The 26229-nt window shown below is 38.7% G+C and overlaps 2 protein-coding genes across 2 annotated transcripts; both read left to right on the forward strand.

Annotated features, from left to right (window-relative positions):
- Positions 1-2776, forward strand: LOC111242915 (N-alpha-acetyltransferase 30-like). Its single transcript, XM_022787859.2, has 4 exons — positions 1-277; positions 1489-1608; positions 1882-2010; positions 2457-2776. Exons 1-4 carry the CDS (start codon positions 104-106, stop codon positions 2694-2696), a joined length of 663 nt encoding a protein of 220 aa, XP_022643594.1. The 5' UTR covers positions 1-103; the 3' UTR covers positions 2697-2776.
- Positions 2777-23571: 20795 nt separating this feature from the next.
- LOC111242914 (uncharacterized) lies at positions 23572-24896 on the forward strand. The gene has a single exon (XM_022787858.2). The coding sequence runs from the start codon at positions 23668-23670 to the stop codon at positions 24553-24555; it is 888 nt and encodes a 295-aa protein (XP_022643593.1). The 5' UTR covers positions 23572-23667; the 3' UTR covers positions 24556-24896.
- The last annotated feature ends 1333 nt before the right edge of the window (positions 24897-26229 follow it).

A 26229-nucleotide genomic window follows, 5' to 3' on the forward strand; every position in this document is an offset into this window, starting at 1 on the left:
GAAACAAGCTAAACTACGTGTCTTCCCACATGGCCAGATGATAACTCCTTTTATGAATTTCACTTAGTGCTACCGATTTCCGTGTTTTTCTCGAAAAGAAACGATGTCTTCGTATCCGACACAAAATTATTATAGACGGGGTAACTATCCCGTGTTATCGGGCTGCAGGCAAAATAATGAGATATTGATTCGTCCTCTTTTTCGAAAACATGTAGACGAGATGACGGCTGTGGCAAATGCCAACTTGCCCCTTTCTTACCACCGGGCTTTTCTGGAGGTGAGTCACTTCTGTAGGAATGTAAATTCTTGAAGTTCGTTAAACATAATTAATTTTAATGTTAGTAGGTCGAACTAATACCGCCATTGTAACTTGGTCGATTGAGTATTGGTAAGAGCTAAAAGGATTTCTACTAGTCTGCGATCTAACAGGAAAGGGCTTATCTGACTGACATGATTTTTTATGCTTTATAACTCTGTCAAGTGCTTTGATTGCTCGACCGTTGTCTGAACAAGTGTTGATTCCGTATGTAAAAATCAGAACCGTATTTTTATCTTGCCGAAAACAACAGTGACAGAAAATCATTATTTTTCTACACTTGGAGAACTTAGCTTGTACCTATCGACAACCTATGGGCTAAATTCAGTGCCTTCGTATAACAGAAATATATAAAATGAATGCAAACATACACACAATATATTTTTTGGCCTAGATAGGAATCCTAATAACTGGCTTATTCAAATATCAATACGTTAAGTCGTCTAGCAAGAATGGATTTCAAATTTCTCAAAAAGCATACGATGATTAAAAAAAAAAAAACAGACGAACTACAATCCTGCAGTTACCGTCGTTTGCCAAGAAGTAGTACGATGGGGATGTGTCGACGCTTATATATATATATATATATATATAACTAGCGACCTCCTTAGAATCTAAAATTCTCGAAAGGTGCCACGAGCTTGACTTATCTGGCCACAATTGCGAGGCGTTACATATTTTTCTGAATTAAACGACGTTTCTTTCACGGAATGGTCCATGAGTAACATAACAATGTGACGTAATCTAATTTCAGTTGAAAAAACTATTGTATATCTAAATGACACATTTAATGAGGAAACGTACAATGTCTTCTTTACCCGAAAGCAGTGGGTTTTTTACCTATGAAGTTGCGATCTTAGCGGTAGCACAATCCAACCGATACCACCCTGCGGACACCCTCGAAACCTGAATAGGTAGAGCAAGTATGGATTGCCCTAGCCATCGTGAACGGCGAATGGGGTAGTGAACGCGTGTCGTTTGCGTGGGCGTATTCAACGGCAAATGTCCTCTATTATTAATATATTGATATAGGCTCTCTGTTGAACTGTTGCTTTTTGTTGTTGTACTTAAAACGCCTTCGCAAATCCTATCGTATATTGGCAATTATACTGTACAATATCGACACGTCTCAATGTCCCCCTTGCCAACAAATCTGTTCGATATTCGAGCAGCGAGACTTCCTGAACTCTTCGTGTCGTGCTTATGGCGCTTTCACGGCGCATGGGAGATTAATTGGGCTCGTCTTTGGATCACTAGAAGAACCTCGTCCCCCTATACCTGTCCTGCAAAGGGTAGGTCCGTTTATGCATTCTACGTATAGTTCCATTTTTTTTTTTTACTGATATTTACACTGAATACTTTTACTAACTGATTAACATTTACGTCACGGCAGTTTTAGTCCTATGCGAATAATCCAGGTACACTTTTATATACCTCGACTTCTGCTAGGGCCGCACGATGTCTTTTGCATAGGACGAAGGCCTTTCTGATCAAATTACTTTGCACTTGTTCAATTTATGCGGCTCCTAAGGGAACGTAATAAACTTCAACTGATTTAACTTCAGTTCGGATTGTGTCCAAGCAAGATGTTCCTGGTAAAGATTCTTGCTGTCGATAAGCCGTTCCGAAGACAACAAATTGGAAGAAGACTCATGAATACAATCTTAGAACAACTTGAAAGTTGTCCAAACTTAGTAAGTGTCATGTTTTTTGTTCATGCTTCTATATTTTCCATGAACCTTATCTCAGAACTAGTAGATATGATTTGGTGTTCTATCGATTAGAATGGACGTTTATTACATCGCTAGATTTGTCTTCCTCCAAGTTATGCGGTCTGTATAACAGTATGCATTACGACGAGCAGATAATGGGTTTGAGTCGGTACGATTTTATAAATCCTTATTACGAGCATATAGATTGGGCCTTACTGAAGTATGTACAGGCCGATTTACCTATATTTCAATGTAGTTTACACATCATTCCCACCTTCGACCGATTTGTTCAACCCTTGACAAGAATTTGTAATACACAAAGTGATAAGGCCTCAAGTCATTAATTAAGAGATCACTAGTGACATTAGCAGATCTGAAAGAAGCCATTTTTACTTCTCACTATTTTTGAATTGTTGTATTTTCGGTAGCGTTTTGGAACACAGGCCATATACCTGCAGGTTATGAGCGAAAACCTCGGGGCTATTGCGCTCTATGAGAGTCTTGGATTCGTAATTGTCACATTGATTCCGCAGTATTATTCAACGCATCCAAGAAGGGATGCGTATGTCATGGTTCGGGTACTTGGCAACGATAGTGTCCACAACAAATGCCAAAGAGCTAACGTCCAGCTGGGGCCAATCACCTACGAATATCTTTGCAACTACTAAGATAAAAGTGAATGGTTTTAGCGATACTGATATATATCCGACATTATCGGACATCACTTTCGTATCCAATAAATTTTTTGCCAAATTTTAAACGACCGTTCGTGTATTCCTGTTCTATAGCTTCGTGTTGGCGCATTGATATTGCAATGCACGCCTAGCTCAGCAGCTACATCACGCGTATCAACTTCGATGGTAGCAACGTTGTGCTCGATGGGTGAGGTAGTTTTCTAGGGAAAAATTTTTTGAAACACGATGTATTTAGATGGTAATGTTGCTTTGTGGTAGATTAAAACGTTGCATCGAAGGTCGCTTAAACACAGCTTGTTCAACGTATATCCCTGTTATTTCCTTAAGAATGTGTAATCCAGTTATTTTCTCTAAGGGAATTTGTGTAAGGTTATACAATACCTACTCTCACAGAGAGGTTCCTAATGGCCATATAAATTATAGATTCGCTTATAATGTAGCAGGGTGGAGATTATGAATATATACGAAAATTAGCACAGATAATAATAATAAATCTATAGCTAAGATCGATTCAGATTAATAAATTATCTTATTTAAATCGCTATGTAAGAAACACCATATAATCACTAAAATAACACACTGTGTTATTTTATGCACTATATATATATTTATACTCAAAGTATAAATATATTGATTTAATTAAAAAAATTATATATATTTTTAAATTTATATAGTTAGCAGTATCGCTTTCTAGGCGATGTACGCAAAACCGTACAAGATTTGATCAAACGTTAAAAAAACATTAAAAGCGTTTAAAGTTTACTTACATTACCTCATGCCGTACACCTCACCGTTCTCTAGATAATTGAAGATGAACACTCAATAGACACTCCAACAATAGATCAGGTACAAATCAAATTGAACTTATTTTTTACGTCACTATTATAGTTTAATTTTTGACCGACTAATTGAGAGAGGCAATTTTAAAATAAGTTTAAAACAGATAAAAACGAAAACGTGTCCACATATACGTTTGCGCATTCAAGATTCTAGTTAAACGAAATATTGGTAAGATCGACTGCAGTAATTTTTTTTATCAATAGTTCATATTCGGTTTCCGTGTCACATACATCTGGCCCTATCTATTAATTGGTGATATGAATTTTTCCCTTAACTTTGGCCACCGTACGTATATACGTGTATACCTTGCTTCTACATATTCCCATAAGAAGCGGAGCTATATCACATGATTTCCGGTGCCATATCGGTTGAGGATTGGCCGCTGCTTGACGTAATCGTTCAACACTACGACTACGTTACTAGTTGGAACACCTTACTAACGCTGCGGGCCTTACGCACCTTGTTCAACGATCTGAGGTACAAGACAACCTGAAATTATCTCTTTGAAATTAAATCTTGTCAAAAAACTGCGTACGATGCCCCTGGCCTACATACCGTGACAGCGTTTTCTTTGAGGTACACATACGCCTAGCGTGGATAGCCCGAGAATTGTCGGTTTCTTTAACACACATTCCCTCTTTCTCTCATTGCTAAAATGTGCCTCATCGCTACACGGGTTCTTCCTATGAAACTTCCAGTTTTGATTCTAAGCATGACACTAAGCAGGCTCTGTTCGATTAATACTAGTTTGAGTTTTAGACCATACTACAGATCTAGGTAAAATCTTGGAGTGTTGGTAAAAAAAAACAAAGATTAGGTACGTGCATTTAGTCGTTTAATATTGGCGTCAGTTTGAAACTGCTCCCAACTAGATGACTGTCCCGTTAGTAATAGACTGGGGGTCTCGGCATTATTACAGCGTTCTGCAAACCCATCACACATTTTCCAGCACAGTGTTTCCCGTAGATTGGAAAATACAATCGTGAATTAAATAATCCGCACCGTAATATCCACAAACGTACGTAGTACCTTCACATATGTGTTTACATATGTGTGCTCGAATCCTAAAATATCCCCAAAATGAATCATCGACAAAGCGTACAGATTATAAAGCTCTATTGTACGAGGGCCTGTTAGAGCTCTCACCCCAGCGAAGTTGTTTTTGAAGGGGCAATAAAAAAACAGGAAAGAGACCAATTGGATCGGCCAGGAAAACTCCAACAGTTAGTCGCGTTTAATTTTTTTGCGCATTTTGAAATTTTAGCTCTTTCAAGCTCCTGCATGTTCGCAAATTTTGGTTTGCTATTAGGACAGATTATAATTCCTCTATGTTTTCTGTGTAGCATGTTTAAGCGGCTCTTCAACGAATCGGCACCTACAAATATCGCTTGCCGTACGGTTACTATTAAAAAGTTGTCTGTGGACTAAAAAAGGAATAGTAGTTATTATATATTAAAAAAAAAATTAAGTTCCGAATCAAAGCTGTAATCGCGATGGAAAATCTACTTTTATTGAGATAACAATTTCAGAACAATACTCTGTATCTAGGTGTTCACGTCTGTTGTTGGGTAAATATATATATATATGTCTGATGTTGACGAAAAGATTCTGGCTGGCTGCAATATTTTCTATTATCGCAAAAAGTAGGTTTAGCCGATAGTTTTAATTGGGGTTAGTTAATCGAAATGACTATTAATTATCGCAAAAAAATGTCTACTAGTTAAAATTATTGTATAATATCAATCAATGTAATAGGCGAAATAAGTTACTCGTCAAGGCGGAGTGATAGTATTGAACTGTGCTTCTCACTTCGGTGGGTACCTCCAGCGTTTTTATATCGAACTCAATAGTCCATTCACTTGAAGATATCCTTAGGCTGTAGTGCTTAGTTTGGGTTTTCCTTGCATTTTCTTTTAGTCGGTCTGCTATATCACTTAAGGTTTCAACTCTAGATTATCCTTTATTACCTATCCGTAATATCACACTATTGCAAGGATGCCAACAGATTAAAAAATGGCGCTTTCAGGCAACGACCTTTGCGATACAGAATTATCTGTATACCTAGTAAAGTTTTGTTAAATTTTCTCTAATTTATTGGGATCAGGCTGAGTATTTTGATCCCCTATGTCCTTACGTGAACTTACAATGCTTACCAGTTCGCGTTTGTATGCAGACCCATATTGGCAGAACTAACTGACCCGTCCAGGTTTCAAACGCAGAACTTTTTCTTCTGTCACCTAGAAGTAAGTCGGCACAATCCGCTTCTTCAGAGACACATTTTGTTTTCGTCCTGAAAGCTAGCCATCTAAAGTAATGCCTAAGTACCGAACGTAAAACGCCACCACACTCTAACAGTAATAAAGTTCTATACTTTTATCGGAGTTGCTTTAATTTTCGGTGATTCATATATTGTGACACTGAATGAAAGTTGCGAGCAGCGTCGGTTTACTCGATCGTTCTTTATGATTTAAAATCCTGCTGATAATAGTATTTACCATAAATTAAAAAGTGGCGGATATCTTTGTGGTCAGGCATAGCGCAAAGGCTGTTGTTATGCGAATCAGCTAAAAAATAAAGGAAGATTTACCGTTTTCTATCCTTAACTCCAGTTGGAGCGCTTAAAAAAATCGTCTCCTGTTAAAATTATTGTTGATTTTCTTTAATCAACATGAAGCAACATCCTACCTGCTGTGACCCTCGGCAACACTGAACGCTGTCCCGGTGTAGTACAAATTAAATAATAAAAAGGTTTTGCTATCCATCTTCACAGCAATTATTTTCTGCTAGTCCTAGCTGATAATCCCACCGCTCAATCAGTACATCCCAGTCGCACGTCCTGAACGTTGAAGTAGAAAAATCGGCTGTTCAATAGACCAAAAGGTCATCCCGTCAAATTCGGACGTCGCCGTAACTTCGTCAGGCGAATACCTTTTAGCTGGTTAATAAAATACTGTATTTCAAAAACGTTTTTCCGTTTTCTTTTTAAAACAGCCCCGCCCGTCCGCACCTTTACTAAAAATCCCTTGAGTGTTCTTTGTCTAGCCATGTTTTAAAGCGCATGTCAATAGCACAACCTGCGATCATCGACGCTGACCATTTCGACCACAGGTTTAGCCGTCTAAGGCATAACTGTTATGTGCTGTAACCTCTCTAAAATCTCTAGAGACATTTCATAGATGTTTCCACGATGATAAACGTATAATTAAAGTTACAATACGATATATGGTGCCTCCGTTCACAAGAAGACCTTGTTAACCCAAACAATCTGACTGGGTTGATTATTCTGTCTGGAGACATCTAACATGGCGTGATTACGTAAAGGTGAAGTTATTAAAATTTTTCCAACTTTGGTTTGCATTAGTGTTTTTTTTTTGTAAACTATGAGCTTAAGGACGCACCCTGAAAGCTGTGTATGTTTGGAAGACGACTAACTCTTGTTGGTCAAATCTCAATTTAGAGAAATAAACAATAGTATCGTCGATCGGGGCTTATCATAGAAAAATTCCATACGATTAATCTAATCGTCAGTAATTTGGCCCTTTTCTTATGTTTCTTGCTTTTTCATAGCTTTACACGTAGCATCCTAAACGGTATATCGTTATTCAAAAGCAGTATTCCCCTTCGATAGACGTCCTAATCATCTGTTTGCAGTACAGCCACTAGTTAGAGGAGTTTTTGGCAAGGATACAGTTCTATTTATGAAATCATGCCTAATTGTTGCACTAACGGATCGTCTTCAAAAGACGGCCATTTTTAAAACTAAATATAAATAACAAGAAAACTTCACTTGCGTAAAAATGTGCTCGCCTTCGATAATAACTTTAGTATATCACTGGAATAACACCTGGCAACTCTTTTTTTTTTTTTTTTTTAATCTCATTAGCTCTGCTTGAGTTAATCATAATTTTTCAACGTCTGCTATTCAAGGACAGCGTCCATGTGCTAGATTTCAACCACAATCGTTATGTGTGTTTGTCTAATTATAAAACCTGCTGGATTTCCTTCAATTTATGGCCTCACATATTGACCACAAAATAACTAGACACTTTCATTACTTATCCAAGATAAAGGATAATTAACGTACGAAACAAAGTAACAGTGACGATCTAATTATATTTTCAAATGTCAATGGGATTATCGTGTATAGCCCATACAAATGTCCATACGAAATTTGATTTTTTGGCTCTGTTTCGCATAATAGAGAAACGATACGAACAAATAAAACCAACTTTATAAAAATCACTAAACTCATCGTTATTACACCTACAATTTTCATAAATATAAACTTACTCACATCTAATCACCGGCGAAATTGTGAGTTTATTCTTATCTAAAGTTTCCACGCAAACGTACGTTGATTTCCCTGCTACTTCCCCCTTGACCTATCCGATAATTTTAAATCTATTGGCGATAAGGTCGATGATAATATTTTGTGACTCATAGAGTCGCGCACCAGTCCGTACGAATGGCTTGGTCGCCAATCTCTGAAAAATCAACGCAAAAACATCTGATAATAATGATAATTAACATAGTCCAATTCTTAAGTATACCTATTGTTCTTGCGACACGACTTTTCAATGCTCAACGAACACTAGCTACCTAAACAACTGGCGAAACTGGAATCGATGATGTATCATGTCATTCTCCGTCGTTGCAAAAAAAACCTGTGAGGCGATGTTCTTTTTGCTTTGCAGGATTCCAGCTCATTTTCTTTGGCCAACTTGCAAATAACCCTAATAGCTTTTGGCTCTGGGGTTCCTTTGGGTTTCGCTGCTACGAAAGCCATGGCAAGTACATACACGCTCTCGAATTACGTTATCGATAGTTAGATGAGTAACAATTTCTCATGATAATATGTACTTATATAAGGCCATGATGTAAATTCACGGCGGACTCTTTTGCAGATCTTTAGGTTTAAAAATTAAAGTTGCCCTGTGGATCTGGAAAGCCCCTGGAATGGAAGGCTACTTGTTCAACATAAAGTGAAACGAAGCGTCCGGAAACTTCGGACGAAGATCGGCGATCGTATAATCTGTTTCGTGAAAAGTGCGGCCCGTTCGACGAAATAAAGAAGTACGAGCTTTTCAATGGGTTGCTTTTTAGTAGCTGGGATCAATTCACATAATTGTTGTTGCTACTATTACTGTAGTCCATTGATGCTGTCGTCGGCGATTTTATTGACTGCTTCGTGTTCTGATATGATCCGTCTGGGTCCGGTATGATCGCCAGTGACCAGGCAGCGGAGTACAAATATTTGGGTGTGACGTCGCACCAAAACAACACGTTGCATTAACTGTTAAACAGCCATAAATCGGTAGAAGGCGCGACGGAGTCAACAAAATACATCACATAGTGATGCAGCTGGTACTAACGTGGCGGCACCGAGACGAGCTTTCTAAAATACACGCGCGGCGTGTGTGTATGAGGACAAGGAGAAATATACAAATACAGAAACGTATTATACGTTGATCGTACCGAATGATTTATTCGTACTGTTGTGCTTGTCAAGATCAGTCGTATGGCAACGCGCACACGTAGACAGAAACCGGAAGGACAGATTGTGCTAGCGCCGAAATCTTGGTAGCCCTGCGAGAGGCAACAAGATCTGACAAGAGTGGGTGTAGTGACTGCCCAGCACAGTCCACAAGTAGGGCACCGTAAGCGTTTTGATGCAGAATATTAGAAGAACGTAGCTGGTCCTATTAATGCGGATCGCACCACCAAGATGGCCTTGCTTTTTGATTGGCCCGAAAGCGATACTAAGCCATCGATACTGACCTATGTCTAATAAACAGTTACTCCTTCTAAGCAATGTACAAGGGTCGACGCATCGAAGTGTCCGATATAAGTACATACTAAGCGTGGGCCCTTACCCTCCTGGTACTGTGCTGACTTATACAGGGAACCACACAAATTGACAAATGAAAGGTCGAAAAATTGCTGATCATTCTGATGGTAATGTCGATGGATGAGGGAAGAAGAGCAGCGAGTGGTAATGAAGAGAAAAGGCTCTAAGCAGGCCGCTGAAAACAGAAAAACCAGTGACAGTAGATGGAAAATGGAAGATCGGGGTTCATAGTCAAACCTATTTTTCTCATGATAAGTACTGAATAGATAACAATAATGATGGTTATTAAAACTTCCGTTAGTGTTTTTTAGAAGCGGTATCAGACAACTTCGGCCCTTGTATTTGGCAACTCGTAGCCGAATATTAAATATATGCAGATGCACCCCGGCTGTTTCAGCGCATATGGATGTAGGCGTGCCAGCATTCTGAACGAAGTATTTGAAAATTATGTCTAAAACGGCCAGTAAACTGAATAGTAAACTTATTCTCACAAGAGATTAAGGTTCCACCATTTTTATCGTTCCGTTATTGGTGGTATACATCATCGTTTGATGGGCATAGAATCAAGGTAATTACTTAACAAAAAAAAATTATTACTGTGAAGTATCTACTTTATTTATGGTTATATGGATTGCTTTCATGCAGCTCGTTGCGGAGAAGGGCAGAAATTATACCACTTTTGACTCGAACTATCTTTCAGATCTACTCGTGCTGTGTATGAATGAAGATTTTAAACAAGGTAAAAGCTAATTAAAAATTCTGAGAACCAGGTTAGCTGCTTAATACTGATTTTAGAAGTACTGTACGTGGTAACAACTAATTTGTTGGTTGACCAAGACCAGGGTTGCTGCCCGGGGGCGGTGCAGGTTCGAATCCAAAAATAGACGCGCACCTTTTCATGCTGGGAACCAACCAAGGAGTGACACTTAGTGGTCGTTCAGGATGCAAAGGCTCGAGACACGTTTACGGATCCCAGCTACTTCACAAGCACATTATTAGATATAAACCTTTCGCAAAAAACGTGTAGTTACAAGTTTACTGGGTAATAAGATAGCCCAACGTTTTGAGCGTTAAACTCAGGAGAGAAAGCCTATAATCGGGTGCTGATACAGGCTGCCTCTTTTGATGGTACGTAAAAGCGTCCTTTCTGCAACGTTTGGGGACAGAGAAAGTCGAAAAGAGTGATCGCTGTTGGGCTTCAACAGAATTACCCTATAAAATATGCATCCATTTGCAAACCATTGTTTCTACTATACCCCAGTGACCATTTCGAGTGCATCGCTCTATTCGGTAAGCTTCAGTTGCTCGTATTCTATATAACAAAGGTAGATCATTCATCAAATCGACAAGAAGCCAAGTCGCATTCGATAACCTACTTGAGTTATCTATTCGCATAGACAGCTTATCCGAAAGCCAATGCGGACACTAAATAACAAAGCTGAGTTTTACATTCATGTAAGTAAATAGTATATACACTAATTAGGACATCACTAATTACGACATTTTATGTTAGTATTTTGAATTTTCGCGCGTAGTAGTACTGCTTTACTTAACCATCGCTTCAATTTATCTACGCGTGGTTTTGAAACATGGACCAGAGGCGTTCTTCTGTTTAGTTGATAAACTCATTACCGCTATAGCAGCACGAGAACGTGTCTGACATTTTACGAATGATTCAATGGCAGTGTGAAAAAAGTCTATTGACAGTTACGGAGTTATAGAGCATCAAATATATCGGTTTATTAGCTATCCCTGCTACCCTAACAGATCCTACGTAAGGATTCTCCAACTGTTAACGGACTTCTGCCCCATTTCGTACATTACGTGAAACGTCCTTGTTGTAGTATTAGGTTTGGGCACGGTTTTGCGGAACGGACGCGGCGATCGTTCGGTGGCCAACCACAAAATTAGTTCGAGTCTTTTTAGCATTCTTCCTCAGCGAAGCCACATGGTCTCTTTATATGTTAAAGAAATAACGCCGTTTAAACTTCGGATATAGCCACTCTTGGCACTGCTTTTCCTGTTTAAAAACCTTGAGTTTCTGTAAACGTACTTTAAACGCATCCGCCTCGTTGACAATCGTACAACACGCGCATTGTAAACCGTCAAGAGATACTGCAAATGCGAAGCGACAAAGGCTGCAATCTAGCGAAAGCTAAACAATATTAGTTACTAAGAGTACTTTGCGAATTTTGTGCTTATAGCCAATGAACAGTCCAAGGGTCTATTCTTCGCTGATAACTGCACGTAGTAATGAAATTCAGGGATGCTTTAATATAATAAAAATTAATTCTATATCTACTCAGAACAACTCGACGGCTAGATGGCGAGAAGAGGTAGATCCCGTTTTAGACAAATTGTGAATGGTGGGCCGCAGGACTAAGCTTGTGTTTCGAAAGGCCATAACGTGTTTCACCATTCTGCAGGATGTTACAAATGGAATGTGTTTTACACCTTGCAATAATAAAGACAAACTGGAAAAAAGCTCAGAGGTATAATAATGATAACAATAATATACACCGAGTTCCCAACACTAACAATGCGGTACGCTGATCTTGGACGGCAACAACTAGATTACTTTAAAATATTATTATACTATGAAATGATAATCTACGACCCTATGGTATTGTTCAATATATATATAAACTATATATAACTCATTGAAAAATATCTAATACTAGTGTTGCAGTAATAATCACTAGGTTTATTTTAAATTTAATCCGCTCTTTATTTGAGCCTCGCAAAAGAGTTGTGTAGATAAAAACGCAATGTATGTGTTTTTACACACCACCATCTAGATTACCTGAGGAACAGGGGGGGTTAAATACTTCCCCTGAAGGTTCCTCGATAAAGTATGAGAGCACGATCGCCATGGCAACTCGTCCTATCGGTAACGTAGCGACATTCATGACCGCTAATACCTAATCAGACAGCTTGCCAACTGCAGAAATTCGACATAAAACAAGCCTCGATATAACCATCGCTAACGGTCCGTTTAGGTAATGGAACGTACGGACCATATACAATAGATTAAATAGACCTCACTGGTTTTCATTACTACGGGTCGTTTGGATACCAATTAAATCAGCAATTATAATTGATAATAACGCTATAAGCACATTGTCACCAGACTTATTTTCCCTGTTGACATTTGAAATCTCCAATTTTTCGGTTTATGTTACATCAGATTGACAATCCGTAATAATTACTACCGGTACTTCTTATATCGCATATACTATCGTCGTAAACGATACAATATCAATGATATAAACACAATTCAGCAGCACTGTACTGCTCCGCTGTGCCAAAATGTCCGCCCATTATTTATAGTCCACCTTTCCTTTCTGAAAGCTGTTGGCTAGGCGCACTCTGCTACCTCTCTCCCAAGTATACATTGTATATAAGAGAGCCATAGTAAAGCGTTTAGACATCGCAACGGCAAGCGGCATCCAACCATCGACGTACCACCAACACTAACGACCCAACACACCCCACATCAACCATGCTTGCTGTCAAGATCGTCGCTGTTGTAGCTCTAGCCTACATTGCCCAGGCTGGAAGACTTACCCCTGCTTTGGCTGCTCCTGCTCTTTCGTACACTGGCCCTGCTTTGGCCGCCCCGACGCTTTCGTACGCCGTTCCGGCCCTGGCTACCCCTGCTTTTTCATACGCTGCTCCTGTTGTGGCTGCCCCCGCCGTGTCATACGCTGCTCCCATCACTAAGCCTGCGATCGCCGCTCCTGCCCTAGCTGCTCCTGCTCTAGCTGTTCCTGCTCTAGCTGCCCCTGCTCTAGCTGCCCCTGCACTAGCTGCCCCTGCTCTAGCTGCCCCTGCACTAGTTGCCCCTGCACTAGCTGCCCCTGCACTAGCTGCCCCTGCCCTGGCTGCCCCTCTGGCCAAAGCTTGGTAAATTTTAAACAAGACAGGATGAACGATGCGATAAATTGGATGTCGATGTGATGAGGATGACAGTGATGCTGAAGAAGCGAATAAAATGAAGTTGACACGTGGAATAGAAATTCACGGAAAAAATTGTCGGCTTTTTGTTATCGATGAAGGATTGATGGTTACGATCGCTAGCAATGGATTGATTGCCAATGAATCAGCTTATCCAACAGCTTTTTTTTTGCTATGCGTAGTTCATATCTCAGAAATTCCGTATAGCAAAAAAAAGCGTTTTTTTGGTTTAAGAAAATGTGATACCGCTATGTTTTAGTAATAAATCGTGCATTGTTGAAATGGCTAACGAATAGCTAGATCTATGGATACTTTATATATATAAAACAAACATTTAAAATGTTCTGTTCGGTCAAGTATAACTATGAGCAATTCTTGTGTAATACATATTGATTCACTGGATCAAATCGTTTTTGATCAGTTTTTTTTTGCAATGCGGATTTATGAAGACGAAGCTGAGTCTCCACAGAGATCAAGGGAATTATTTTTGCTAACTGCTAGGTTGAAACAGGCCTTCAGGCCACTCTATACGGTATCATATCAACACATCAAATAACATATTTTATTGGTGGTTAAAATTAATGTAAATGGTGCAAAAAATTGTTTTTGAGGATCTTGGATTTTTTAGCCAGAAACTAGGGGCTTTCTCTCGAAAGGAAGGTGTTTTACATCGCCCTAGATTATCCAAATGGACTCTAACTGTTGATCCTTTTAAATCTTTTTGCCCCTTTTGTATTTTTTTGGGCTTATTAAATCCCAGCACTTTTGGGTCTTTTGACCTGCTGTCAACTCAAAATCCAACTCTGCCGGATTTTTTTTTGAATGGCGCATATTTACACCACATTCTATCGAGTCTACGCTGGCCAACATCGTTTGGCGCACAACCATATGTAAAAAGATCTTTGCGGATTAGAGAAGGAATACTTAAAAATGATTAGTAAGTGGATTATGCCTTAAATTGAAGCTATCGATGTGAACGAAGGTTACATCAAATAAACTTGATCATCAGGGTAGACATTTTAAAATTCATACAACAAAAAAAGGTAAAATATCTGTGTTTGCTTAAATACAGTCTTAAAAATAAATCATAAGGAAAATCTCAAATTTATGCGTACCATTTTGTATATATATATATCTTTTTATTCTAATATATTGTGAATCACACTTTAGAGGAAAATAGCACTCAAAAACATTTTCGACCACATCAAGACAATAGGCGGTTTTCAAACGCTGTTTTTGCCACTTACATTATTATCGAACCTTAACTGAGTTCAGGCGTCTTCCACGAGGTGTGGATGTTGTCATGACACAACTAAAATTTGAGGCCTCGGACGTTACCGGTATACGGTTATATGGTACACAAAGTTGGAATAGTTAACAAGAAAAGAAATTTCGTAATATTAAAATAAGAATTTATTTGCCAGCTATTAAAAAACGTATGTATTATTGCTTATTACTCCCAGTCAAATATACACAATACAAACTCTTACCAAAGTTTTTGGACCACGCTTTATAACACGTAGTATACTATCATCTTCACAACATTTAGTTTGTGGTAGTGAGACAAACATGGAAATGATCTAAACCATTTTCATTTCCAGCACGCAGACCCAATAGAAGGGCATCACGACGCCATTTTCATATCTTCTTTACAAAAACGTCTGAGAAAGCATTTTTTTTGTACTAAACATTGTAACGCATCGCTGACCTGGTTAAATTGCCTGATCTTCGTGATCTTAAGGGATTAGCCTTCCTAGGTTACCAGTACAAAACTCGGAACTTCGGTGTAAAAGCTAAAGGTTACTTTGGCCAATTTAGTGGACGTATTCAGATATCGGGCTATGCGGAATAAATTGGAACCAACTCTTGGCCGGCTGTTTACTGTAGAAGGCTTGAGTTAATTTGCCATTCTCAGCGAAGACAGGAGGTTTGTTTTAGGAATATAGGCAAGGAACAACTACTATCCAGTGCCTTCGCACAGGATGATTTTCCGCAGCGATTATCAGTTTTCCTGGTTATCGGAGATCGAAAGCATACTCTTCGGATCAAGATTAGTCTCAGGAAAGACTGCTGTCTACTATATATAGCATACGTATGTAGATCTCTACTAAGTTAAACTAGGTTTCTAATCTGATGCCAAGATTATACAGGATGTCCAAGGTGCCAGTCTACGACTATGCGTCCAGCCATACCTTATAAATGCGCCATGTTACAGCTTTTATATATATGTATATATTACATAGAATGACCGTGCTAAATTTGCTTCTATCACAAATCAGTATCCACTCATAAGGCGGTCGATAAGATATTTTCATAATCTTTCAGTCAGGTCAGTTTCGCTTTCATTGTTTGCTGGACGTCATTGGCCGTCCCAAAACTTTTGTTTTCCAACGTTCATAAAGCTTTTCCAAAAGACAAATGGATGGTGAGGTTTGGCAAATATGGCGGTTGAGGTAAGATGGACATCCATTTTTTCTGCGAAGAACGCGATACAACTAACTAATGATATTGGTCTTCACCTCCGTGCCGTGTTTTTTGTTGCGCTAGCTTAGCTGCTCTTTGGTTCCACCTTTCACTAGTTTAACTGTTCTTAAGAAGCAGACTTACTTAGTAAAAACCTTGGGGACAAGAAGCACCTTTGTCTCTTAGTGACTAGCCCCTGTAGCTCGTTAGCAATGGATAGCAATTGCTACTGAAGAGCGAGTCTCCTAGCCCAGCAACGAATGGTTATAGACGACAACACTCATAACAGAGCTGCATTCATCCGATGCAATCCAAATACTCACGCTTTCAAACCGTTGCAGACAAATGGTGTTTTCCCCTGTATTGAAGCAGGTTATGGGTGTGAAACGTAGATTTTAAGGCGTTTTGTCGATAATTACAAATGAACCCACTCGATTCACGATGCGAGGGTAAGGATGCTTTTTAGACATTTTTATTCTGAATATGTTTATTTTCTCTGCTTTATGAAATTATACATATTTTGTAATACGACGTAGACGACTTCTTCATAAGAGAGTCAAGGTCGCACAAGTTTGTTTCTTCCATTGCTCCTAAGCGCTCTGGGTCTGATTTGAAGTCTAACAAACAATTTTTATGCTTGAAACTGTAAAAATCGGCTAAAACAAAAAGAAAGCCTCTTCTTGGAGCTTTCCTTTTTGAGCGATCTTTTTCTAAGTAATATTCACTTAATATTGAAGTCCTCAGTTCATTGTGTATTTTGTTAGGTATAAAGTTCCTTCGTGTGTTTTTTGGCCATCTTTTCTGAGGCGCCTTTAATTTAAATTATCTTCAATAATCGATTTTTGGTGAGCTACGTATGTATATAGAACAACTGCTAGTCAGATGATAAAAGTTTAAGTTTATTCTTAATGATTTCGATTCCTGCAATACTCTGCGCAAAATTCAGCTTAACTCGTTATTTATCTAGATGGTAGGTGCAAGCACCGAATTTCCGCGTACGTGAGAAAACGCCGCACGAACAGTGCGTGCATAAACTGACGTTTTGCACTGTCGTAAAACGACCAGACACACTCAGATGGATGTTGGATTCATAATGTATACTAAGTCTTTTGAGTTTTTCGTGCGGTACTACTGTTAAGTGTTACTTCAAATGGTCAGTTCTTTTCCGCATGAAATGAAGAGTGCTGACGTCAAAAAAAATACAGGTTTCTCACTTGACCGGATAGCCGACCGCTCGAGCCTCGCATTTAGGTTTCGAGAACTTGTATCAAGAAGTATAAAAAGAACACTCAGGCCGAAATGCATAATTTTCTCAAATAAATCAACAGTAAAACGCAATATGGTAATAGGTAATCATGAATGCTATACAAACGGTCTTACATATGTTTAGCGTATTCCGTACGCTGCAGGCCTTTAGGTAACCGGAAACGTGGTTCATACGAGTTCCTGATTAAAATGCCCAGGCAGAGCTTTCGGATGTAATAGGGATTAGGGATCTTTTATACACTCTAACCAAGGGGCCCCCACTCACAGTCTTTATGTCTAGCTTTACATCAAACTTTCACCTAAATGTCGTTTAATAGCTTAAAGTTTAATGGACGGATTTCCGAATGGCAGTTCTATGCTTTGGTATTTGTTAATTTCTATTGACTAGAAACGATAGTGTCAGTTAAGCTTCGTGGAATTGTCTGCTTAATCCGGTTGATAAGATAATCTGGAAGATAAGGTTATTAGATATATGCCACCGGTATATGGAGACATACTCTAGATGCGCTTCCGAGTTTCCGAAATAGAGCTACTACACTCATTTACTGGACGGCATATATAACTAGCCTTATCTTTAACATTTTTTTAAAACTGTATATCATAATCAATACATTATACGCGTCCGAGTTTGAAACGATAGAAAACTTTCTACCTAGTACATATGTCACTATAGAAAAAATACCAAGAAAAATTATGCTAACCCGTTTGATTTTTTGATATGGCATACATAGTGGCTTCAAGTTGGATGCTTTTTCTACAGCTGGCAATAGAGCAATTTCACACTTTTTAGCAGCATGTTCTGCCTTAGCGAATAGCAACTATCTGTATAATATTACTCGTGCATAAATTTAAATTGACATATTGGCGTACTGAGGTTTTTTTCATTTTGGCATGTTTGATCTAATTTAAATTGCGCTTGAAACAGGGCGAAAAATAATACCAGCTGCCTATTGTTTTTAAAGACTAAATACCGCGATGAAGTACGCTGTATAGAGAAGATACGAGGTTTTTTCGATAGTCTCTATTAAAAGTACACATTTGAGAGTGATAATGTAATTTTTTTAAACATAAAAACGGTTATTACTACTGACTGCCATGTGTGAACATGGTACACCATTGCGTACCAAATCTTTAATCTCCTATCTTCTACCCAAGTAACATAGGTCTTGGCAAATTTAGACGTTGTGACTCACGGAAAGTGACAATGTTACTCCGTAACTCTTGATTCTATCACACTTATGCAAAACCCTGGACAACTTTCGGCCTAGTCAAAGTTTGGTGTAGTAGATCACTCGGAATGGTTTTTGCATGCGAGGGTAGAACAGACCCTCGCATGCAAAAACCATTCTTAATCACGGCTCAGTGCTACCATTTTGCGTACGACAGGGAAATAGTTTTGTCAGCCAGCCATTAAAACGGATGATCAGCTTCGTCGGAACCTTTATTCACATGGAACAACAACGGGAACTCTAGTCAGCAACGTTGGCCTGAACTGCCCCGCGCTCTTTCCGCCTCAAGTGTAGATACTCCTATGGACTAGCTTCGTCTGATCTCTTAGCGAGGCACAGACAACCCCACACAACTCGTTGCCTGACTAGCGGCGTTAATGGGACAGAGATAGGCCTCGAGAAGGAACAGCAACAGCTCGAAAAATACAGGGCAGTTTATTTGTTTCGTATATAAATACCGCATTGAGAACTACGAAATACAAAGCTCAGTCAACTGCACGCTCTTGCAGCGGTTTCAAGCGTCTTCTTATCTACTCGTTAGGCTAACGAGCTAAGAAGCTAGAAATGATGTCTCTCTGCACTGCTATCTTATTACCGGCCGTCGCTCTGGTGGTGCCTCCTTCGACTGTAGCCCCGACCTTGAAGAAGGCCATAGCTACAATAATGGCTTTGCCAGAGGCTACCTTCCTCGGCGTGTCGACCTCTGCAGATCAGATAATTGGATAGAAAACCATCAAGTGGGGGGTTCTCTCGCGCCAATTGTGGGCGCTACTAGTGCGCTGATGTCGAAAACGACTGCCGGGTTAACTACGTATACAATCCAACTAGATTATCCGACAATCAGAACGTAGTTACCCATTATTCATTTTTCTGCCCAGCTGAATCCTTTTCTGACCAACAGTCTGTGACCTATGCTTCCAGCCTGGCATCCCCACCTTGCCATCTTACCGCAAAATACCACCACCTGAACGAAGTTGCTTTCAGCATTGCCCTACAGGTTTCGGGTGAACAGACGCCGACATCATGAAAGACGTACTTCTGACTGGGGAGAAGCTAAAAGTTTGTAAGGTATCAGCGATGGCGGCTCAGCAGTTCGTCAAGGCAGGATGCCAACGCACTCGTTATCCATAAGCAAAAGACATTCCCCCAACTGGGTAAGTAAGACACGTATTAAACATTCCTAAACTTGTTACTGGCTAGGAACAACGGGCATTTTTTTCTTCAGTGTTCCGATACCGTAGGCGAAATCACGAGTTCAGCTAAAGGAGATAACTAATGCTATTTAGGGAGAAAATGCTTGAATGACTGCAGGATTGTACTATACGTCCGTGTTAGTGGCCGAGTTGTCTGATTCTGTTTAGTTAATATCGCCCACAAATGTTGACAAATAAAAGATTACACTTACGCACTATTACAGACATTTCAGTAGACATCGTTGAAGCATGATAAGTGACATCGTTGGTATCCTACAGGCGCCCTATTAATGAGGAAATTGAGTTCAAAAAAGACATCACTTAAATATATGATAATGAAAAAAAAACTATCAATCAATTTTTTCTGTTATTAGAGAGGCAAGCAGAAAAAGATGGCATGGTGCAGCCATGTTCGACAGGTTAATCTAGCCAATAAGAAGCGTAATAGAATAAACCTGACGTCAATCGATGTACGAGATTAAAGAGAGTTATTAGAGCTACCTAATAATTACCGAATATAATGACTATATTTGATAGATCAGTTTATGTTTAAAACAGAATATGCTCTTATATCTATTTCTCTAAAAAAGGTTTCTTTAGATCAAGTATTTACTTCATTTTCTTCAAACGTATAGTTCTCTCATCCAAGGCTTGATCAAAGCGACCTCAGAATATACTTACCTTGAAACTTCTATCTTGGTTTCATTCGATAGTTTCTCCCATACCGACTCAAAACATTATCATTGAATCTCGCAATGTTTATTGACTTTTTCTATTTCCTTTACTTGACAAACATCGTTTGCTTGCCGTAATTCCCTTATCGGCCTTCGTTGACGTATCTACCAACTCAATTAATATAAGTTCTGCTAAATTTGCGGCACATTCTCCACAAATCCAGAAAGATAAACAATTCTAGTGCAAAAAAACCTCAAACTTTCCGTTTGCTATTTCTGGGATTTTAAAAGATTTTATGAAAGTTATTAGAGTTAAAAAGACATTTTCCCACCCAAGGAGGTGACCTGAAGCAGGCGAGCATTTTAAGATGACTTATTTTTTTGTTCTTGGCTAGTAGCCTGTAGAACGATCGAGTGCAGCTATAATAAGGCTGAATAGAGTTGAAAATAATTGTGGTCAAATATTTGGCCAAAATTAAAAAATAATTTCAATATATCGAATCTCAGTAACATTCTGAACAGAAAAAAGGGTGGCAGTCCCTGTTACATAGTATTTCCTTTGAAGGATCTTGATTTCGGGCAACATTGTTTCAAATAACACAGGATTTAGTATCGATATAGGATATCGCATTAGCAAGTTGCCGACGAATTGTATCGTCATATTTCCTTCTGAGAATTCTAGCATTTTCTTAATAAATACGAAACCCGATTCGGTAAATTGGTGTTCGCATCAATTCATGTAAAAAGGTGCAAAAACATAAGAACATGTTGGCATAACTACATCCCTTGTTTATTGTTGGTATACGTTCCGCCGGCTATTGTTCTATAAATATTTTCTTTTCTATCCTAACCTAAAACACTTAATTGCATCCTGTGAATACCCTGCTATATTTAAAGTGGATCTTCTAATACTATTTCGAAATTTTCGAAGAACCGTATTAGCCATCAACTTCCATGATGGCTGCACATGATACGCTTATGAACTATATCGAAACATGTTACATATGGAAATGTTAATTTTTTATTTACTTCAAATTTAATTAATTCGTTTACTTCAAACTACACCTTAGAAGATAGTATGTTTTAAGTTACTCTTCACAATTTGAATAGTTATGTTTCTGTTAAGCTTTTCTTAACTTCAACACAACGTTGGAGATCCTAGAAATTATCTCAGACTTTCAAGGTTTTTTATATTTGGAAATATTTGACATATAATTAGTAGACACAGAGTGTGCTATTATTCCCGCCAAAGACCTAACCAAAAGTAAGTTGCTAAAAAAATTTGATCAATATCAGCTGTTACTTGTTATGAATAAAATGCTACCTTATAATCATGATTAAACGTTAGACAATGGAAGTAAAAACCCTGCTCTTTGTAATCTTCTCACCTGCATGAAACCCAACCAAGTTGTGGATATTTATAACTATTCCTCCCTGTATATTAGGTAATTTTTTTCTACAATTGGGATCAATATAACTATTTTCCCTTGTATATTAGATTGTCATGGAAACATGTGTATAGCTTGCCAGATTTATTTCAGTTAAGTTTATTTTAAAAGATAAATTTAAAAATAGTTATGGTAATTGTAACAATATTTAAAAGCATTATAATTAGCTAAACAAAAAATTAAAAGATTAATATTTGTCGTAAAAAATGACAATATTTAGTTAGAAATACCCTAGATTTGTGACAGCAACTGCAATTAAACAGCTAAGATGGAAATAAACATTATATAAAAATATTCATTAAAAAATTTAAATACTTAAGAGAATAGAAAAAAAAAACAACTATTCACATTTGAATAAAAGATTGGCGGTAAAAGCAGGCGGTAGCGCCGGGAACAGAAAGTCAGGAAATTTTCGGTTTTAATCTAGTTCAACACACACAAATTAAAGCGGTTTTGTACTTACACATTTTGCACGTTATTCGGGGACGTCAAAAATGATAGTTTTTAGCTGCAGCCTAAAATAGTGGACAGTTTTTTGCGTCACTCTTATTCTACATTATATTACTTACCTTAAATATTATATACCCTTAAAATGTGGATTTCCTTCTTTGTCGAAAGGACTAGCAATTCAGCGTTGGCTACTATGCCATCCTTCTAAGCTTTTTCTGAACTTTACTCAAATTACCAATATTTTATTAAATTTTATTACATTTATCATCATATTTGCATGTTTACGTATACGTAGACGCGATGTCATTGTCACCCACAAGCAGAAATTAATTTTCCACCGTGTGTTTATACGCTGAGATTACTGCTACAAAAAGGGATTTTATGGCATAATGAACACGATTTGATAATTAACCGTTTTTTTTTTTATTAGAAATTTTAAATAAATAAAGATAGGTATGAGTGATCCAAAAGAGCAGAGCTGCCTTCTGCAACGCTGAACGTTGATAGACATATTATTGATATCTGCGCTATCATCTACTTGATTGTAGGCGAATAAAGGCTTAGAATATACGTAGCAAGTCTCTGAACAGTGAAAACACTTGATACATGGGGCGACATTTCAGGTTAAGTGAGGTGATTTTTTAACGAAGTTGTGAAGTGCGGAGAGGTTAAAATCGTCCGCTGAAGTCTATTTATTACTATTATATATTTGTAATATGTGTACGGCATAGCGCATTTCGACACCGAATCAATGAGGATCATTGACTGTGAAAACCAGTTCTAAATGCTTTACGTTAAAGGAGGTCGTCTGTACTTGCCGTTCAAACGTAGACACACAGTAAATTAACATCCAAGACTCTGATTAAGTTTAAAACATTAGTGATTCAGATGATCGAACCTAAAAGCTCGAATCGGCGCCCTAATAATCTACGTTTCTTTGTTAATACTATCCACTACAGCCACTACAAATGTCAAACCGATCTAAATTTTTTTTACAAAGTCTGTACAACTTCAGTCAAATTTGTCTGCGTTCGGCACGATTTTGTAAAATCTGTTTATTTCTGTCACCGATTCTACAAATAATGTTACACATGAACGGGTATACACATGCTGTTATTTCGCTGACATCAAAATTAATCATTACAATGACGCTATAGGCAATGGTAACAGTATGAATTCAACGGGATAGGGACCCGTTAGAGTTTTTGCAATTATTCAATTACTAACAAATTCGCCAATAGCCACGACCCACACAACAGTTTTTTCAGTACTACGATGAGTCGAATCACCGACCTGTCTTAATCGACTCTTTTCAAGGGCATACGTCGATTCGAAAGATACCTTAAGACCGATCGAGCAAGAAATCTTGCGATTCAACCGAGATCGAGAGAGTTACTTTCGGCCACCAGCTCGCTATTTGAGAGAAGGCTGTGAAAAGGGGAGGATACATGCGCCCGGCTCTATATAAGGATCCACACATCTCGCGTCGGTACGTGTAACCAGCGTCGTGCTCTCAAGGCCGTCGCTATTCTCTAGTTCCATTCCTCTAAGTTGTAACTTGTAAGATAGTGTCAATATGTTTCTATTCGTTGTTACTTTTCTTCCAGTGCTGATCTCGGCCGCTCATACGGGCCAGTCTCTAGGAACAACTACAACTCCGTCGGCCGAATCAGTTCTCCTCAATCTAGCTGCTTCCGCTGACGAAACCATAGGACAACCAAAGATCGACACTAAATTCTCTTGCGCGAATCGTCAATTCGGCTACTATGCTGATATAGGAAATGACTGCAAAATCTACCACATCTGCAACCCATCAATCGTTAACGAGACCGAGCATGTCGTCATCCAATACTCATTTTTCTGCCCGGTTAACCAGGTTTTCGATCAGCAGGCTCATGCCTGCGCCCTTACCTCTACCACGCCGTGTCACCTATCCGAGCAGTACTACAACATAAGAATTTTCACTGGCAGCGCCCACATCCCTGTAAACACTAAACCCGTTGCGACCACTCATGTGCCCGTTGAAACCACCGTCGCTCGCGAAACGATACCTCCAGTCGTTGGCGAGACGGTTGCCCCAGTCACTAGCGAGACGATCGCTCCAGCCGTTCACAAAACGACTGATCCTGTCGTTCACGAAACAAGTGCGAAAAAATCTGCGCCTGTTTACAAGGTCACAGTACCCATCGCTAATACAGGGGTTGAACCTGAGGCAACTCTGACCTACCGGACGTCACAACCTACTCAAACTTCTCAACCCGTTCAGATGATTCAGTATGTGCAACAGCCTACTCTGAAAATTCACCGTTCCCAGCAGCCACAGCCGCAGGAACAGGCCAGTCAACAGCTTTACTACACTACCGACCCGGGCAGTCAGCAAGCGCTGTACATCAAGCACTTCCCCGAGCCGAACTACCATATGCTTCCTGACGCCACTTTTCATAAGGTTCTCCGATTTGGTTAAAAATCATCGTAGTTGTAGAAATATCTAAATATCTAAAAGAGTCTCATGTGGCGGAGGAGTTGGATCGACGTAACTTAGCATAAATCCTTATTGATACAAGTCGCTTCAGCGTTCAGAAGCATATTACTGTCGCCGGAAAATATCTTTCGTAGCTGCTTTTCTGGTAGTCACTTCGCGAACTCCGTGTTGATGTTCATTTTGATTACATGACATAAAAAAACCTGTTGAAAATTGTTGTGAAATTTAAATAGAAATTCAGTTTTGCAAACGCGCATAGGAAGATAGCTGAATGAACATTAGTATTTAAAAAAACTAAATAAAAAATCTAATTAACAAGCTTATGAGAATTTTCTTTTTCTGATAGATAATATACGTCAGTACTCGGCGAAAGTGAGCAATAGCAGAAGTGGGCAAAACGAATAATACGTTCAAATTTGCGCTACGACTGATAAAGTATGCTTCTCTCTGTAACAACTAAGCAAAAACGACAAAGAAATAGAAAATGAACGACGTAGTAATCGAATTCATTTTCGATTTAAGCTTTTTCTATTGAGTTTAGATCCGATATTTCCGCTCAGCATTGCCTCTTAAAAGTGGCTTTAGTTACAAAACGAGGTGTGCCTATGTCCGGCTTTGAACATTGACCATTTTGCAGGTCTCAATATCGTGAACAGACACGTTGCCACATTATCATCATAATGGAGCTACTTAGTTGCCCGTGGTTGTATTGTGAGTAGATTATGGTTTTAATCTTACCATATCACACGTTCTTTGTGCGGTTCACCATCATATATGGAACGTTCGAGCTGTCTACTTAGCGGTACTTTGAGCGGAAACTCAAACACCCTTTAAATTTACCCATATTCTTCCTATTAATTTATGAACTCTATATAAGCAATCCGATAAGGACCACTTTGACATCGGCTAGCACGCGGGTCCGTAGCGGTTTGAAAAAGGACGAATGTGTTAAGCATTCTTTGCAGAGATATTACCCTGACAGTTTAACAACTGATTTATCTTAATATAATTTTTTTTTTTTTTTTTCACAAAATCTACCGTTTTCAGTTTGGCAGGGAAAAAAATTACAAGATACGTCCATATATTTAGTGCTAACACGCTAATAGATCATATGCATACTTTGAATGCAGAAGTGTTAATGGGTGAAGTCAGCCGCCTCTGCTTTTACGTGATCCGTTGTTTCTACCTTTTAGGCTCTAAGTGTCACCGCCATGACCGTATTCTGGTTCGAGAAATAGATGGAACTTTTATATATTATACATGTAAAGCTTCGGCGTTTCTAACACGAAACACAATGAAACTGCGTTATTTGGTTGATGTATTGATCTAAAATCCAACCGCAGTGTGGCCATACTTCTTTCTGTAGATGAGTTAACAATTGGAGTAGACTTGTTATTGTTATTGCTGTTATTATTGGTACACGCATGAGGTTTTTTTTACACACTCGCATTCCGCTTCGTATTAAAAACGAGTCACAAAGATGTTTTTAGTTTCATTTTTACCATTTGAGAAATCTCGTCTGACACCCGTCAGGTGATGCAGTCATCACTAGCGTTGATTCTCATCACAGAACTATTATGTTACTCATTTTGGTGATTATTATTGTTATTATTATTGAGTGTCCATCAAACTGTCTTTCAAGTAATAACTGGCCGA

The sequence above is a fragment of the Varroa destructor genome, unplaced genomic scaffold (assembly GCF_002443255.2).
Source record: "Varroa destructor unplaced genomic scaffold, Vdes_3.0 BEIS01000001.1, whole genome shotgun sequence".
Classification (NCBI taxonomy): Eukaryota; Metazoa; Arthropoda; class Arachnida; order Mesostigmata; family Varroidae; genus Varroa; species Varroa destructor.

Coding starts and splice junctions, on each gene's coding strand:
- LOC111242914 (XM_022787858.2), top strand. CDS start 23,668: ATGTTTCTATTCGTTGTTACTTTTCTTCCAGTGCTGATCTCGGCCGCT.
- LOC111242915 (XM_022787859.2), top strand. CDS start 104: ATGTCTTCGTATCCGACACAAAATTATTATAGACGGGGTAACTATCCC. Junction 278..1,488: donor ACCACCGGGCTTTTCTGGAG/GTGAGTCACTTC, acceptor ATATTCGAGCAG/CGAGACTTCCTGAACTCTTC. Junction 1,609..1,881: donor CTATACCTGTCCTGCAAAGG/GTAGGTCCGTTT, acceptor ATTTAACTTCAG/TTCGGATTGTGTCCAAGCAA.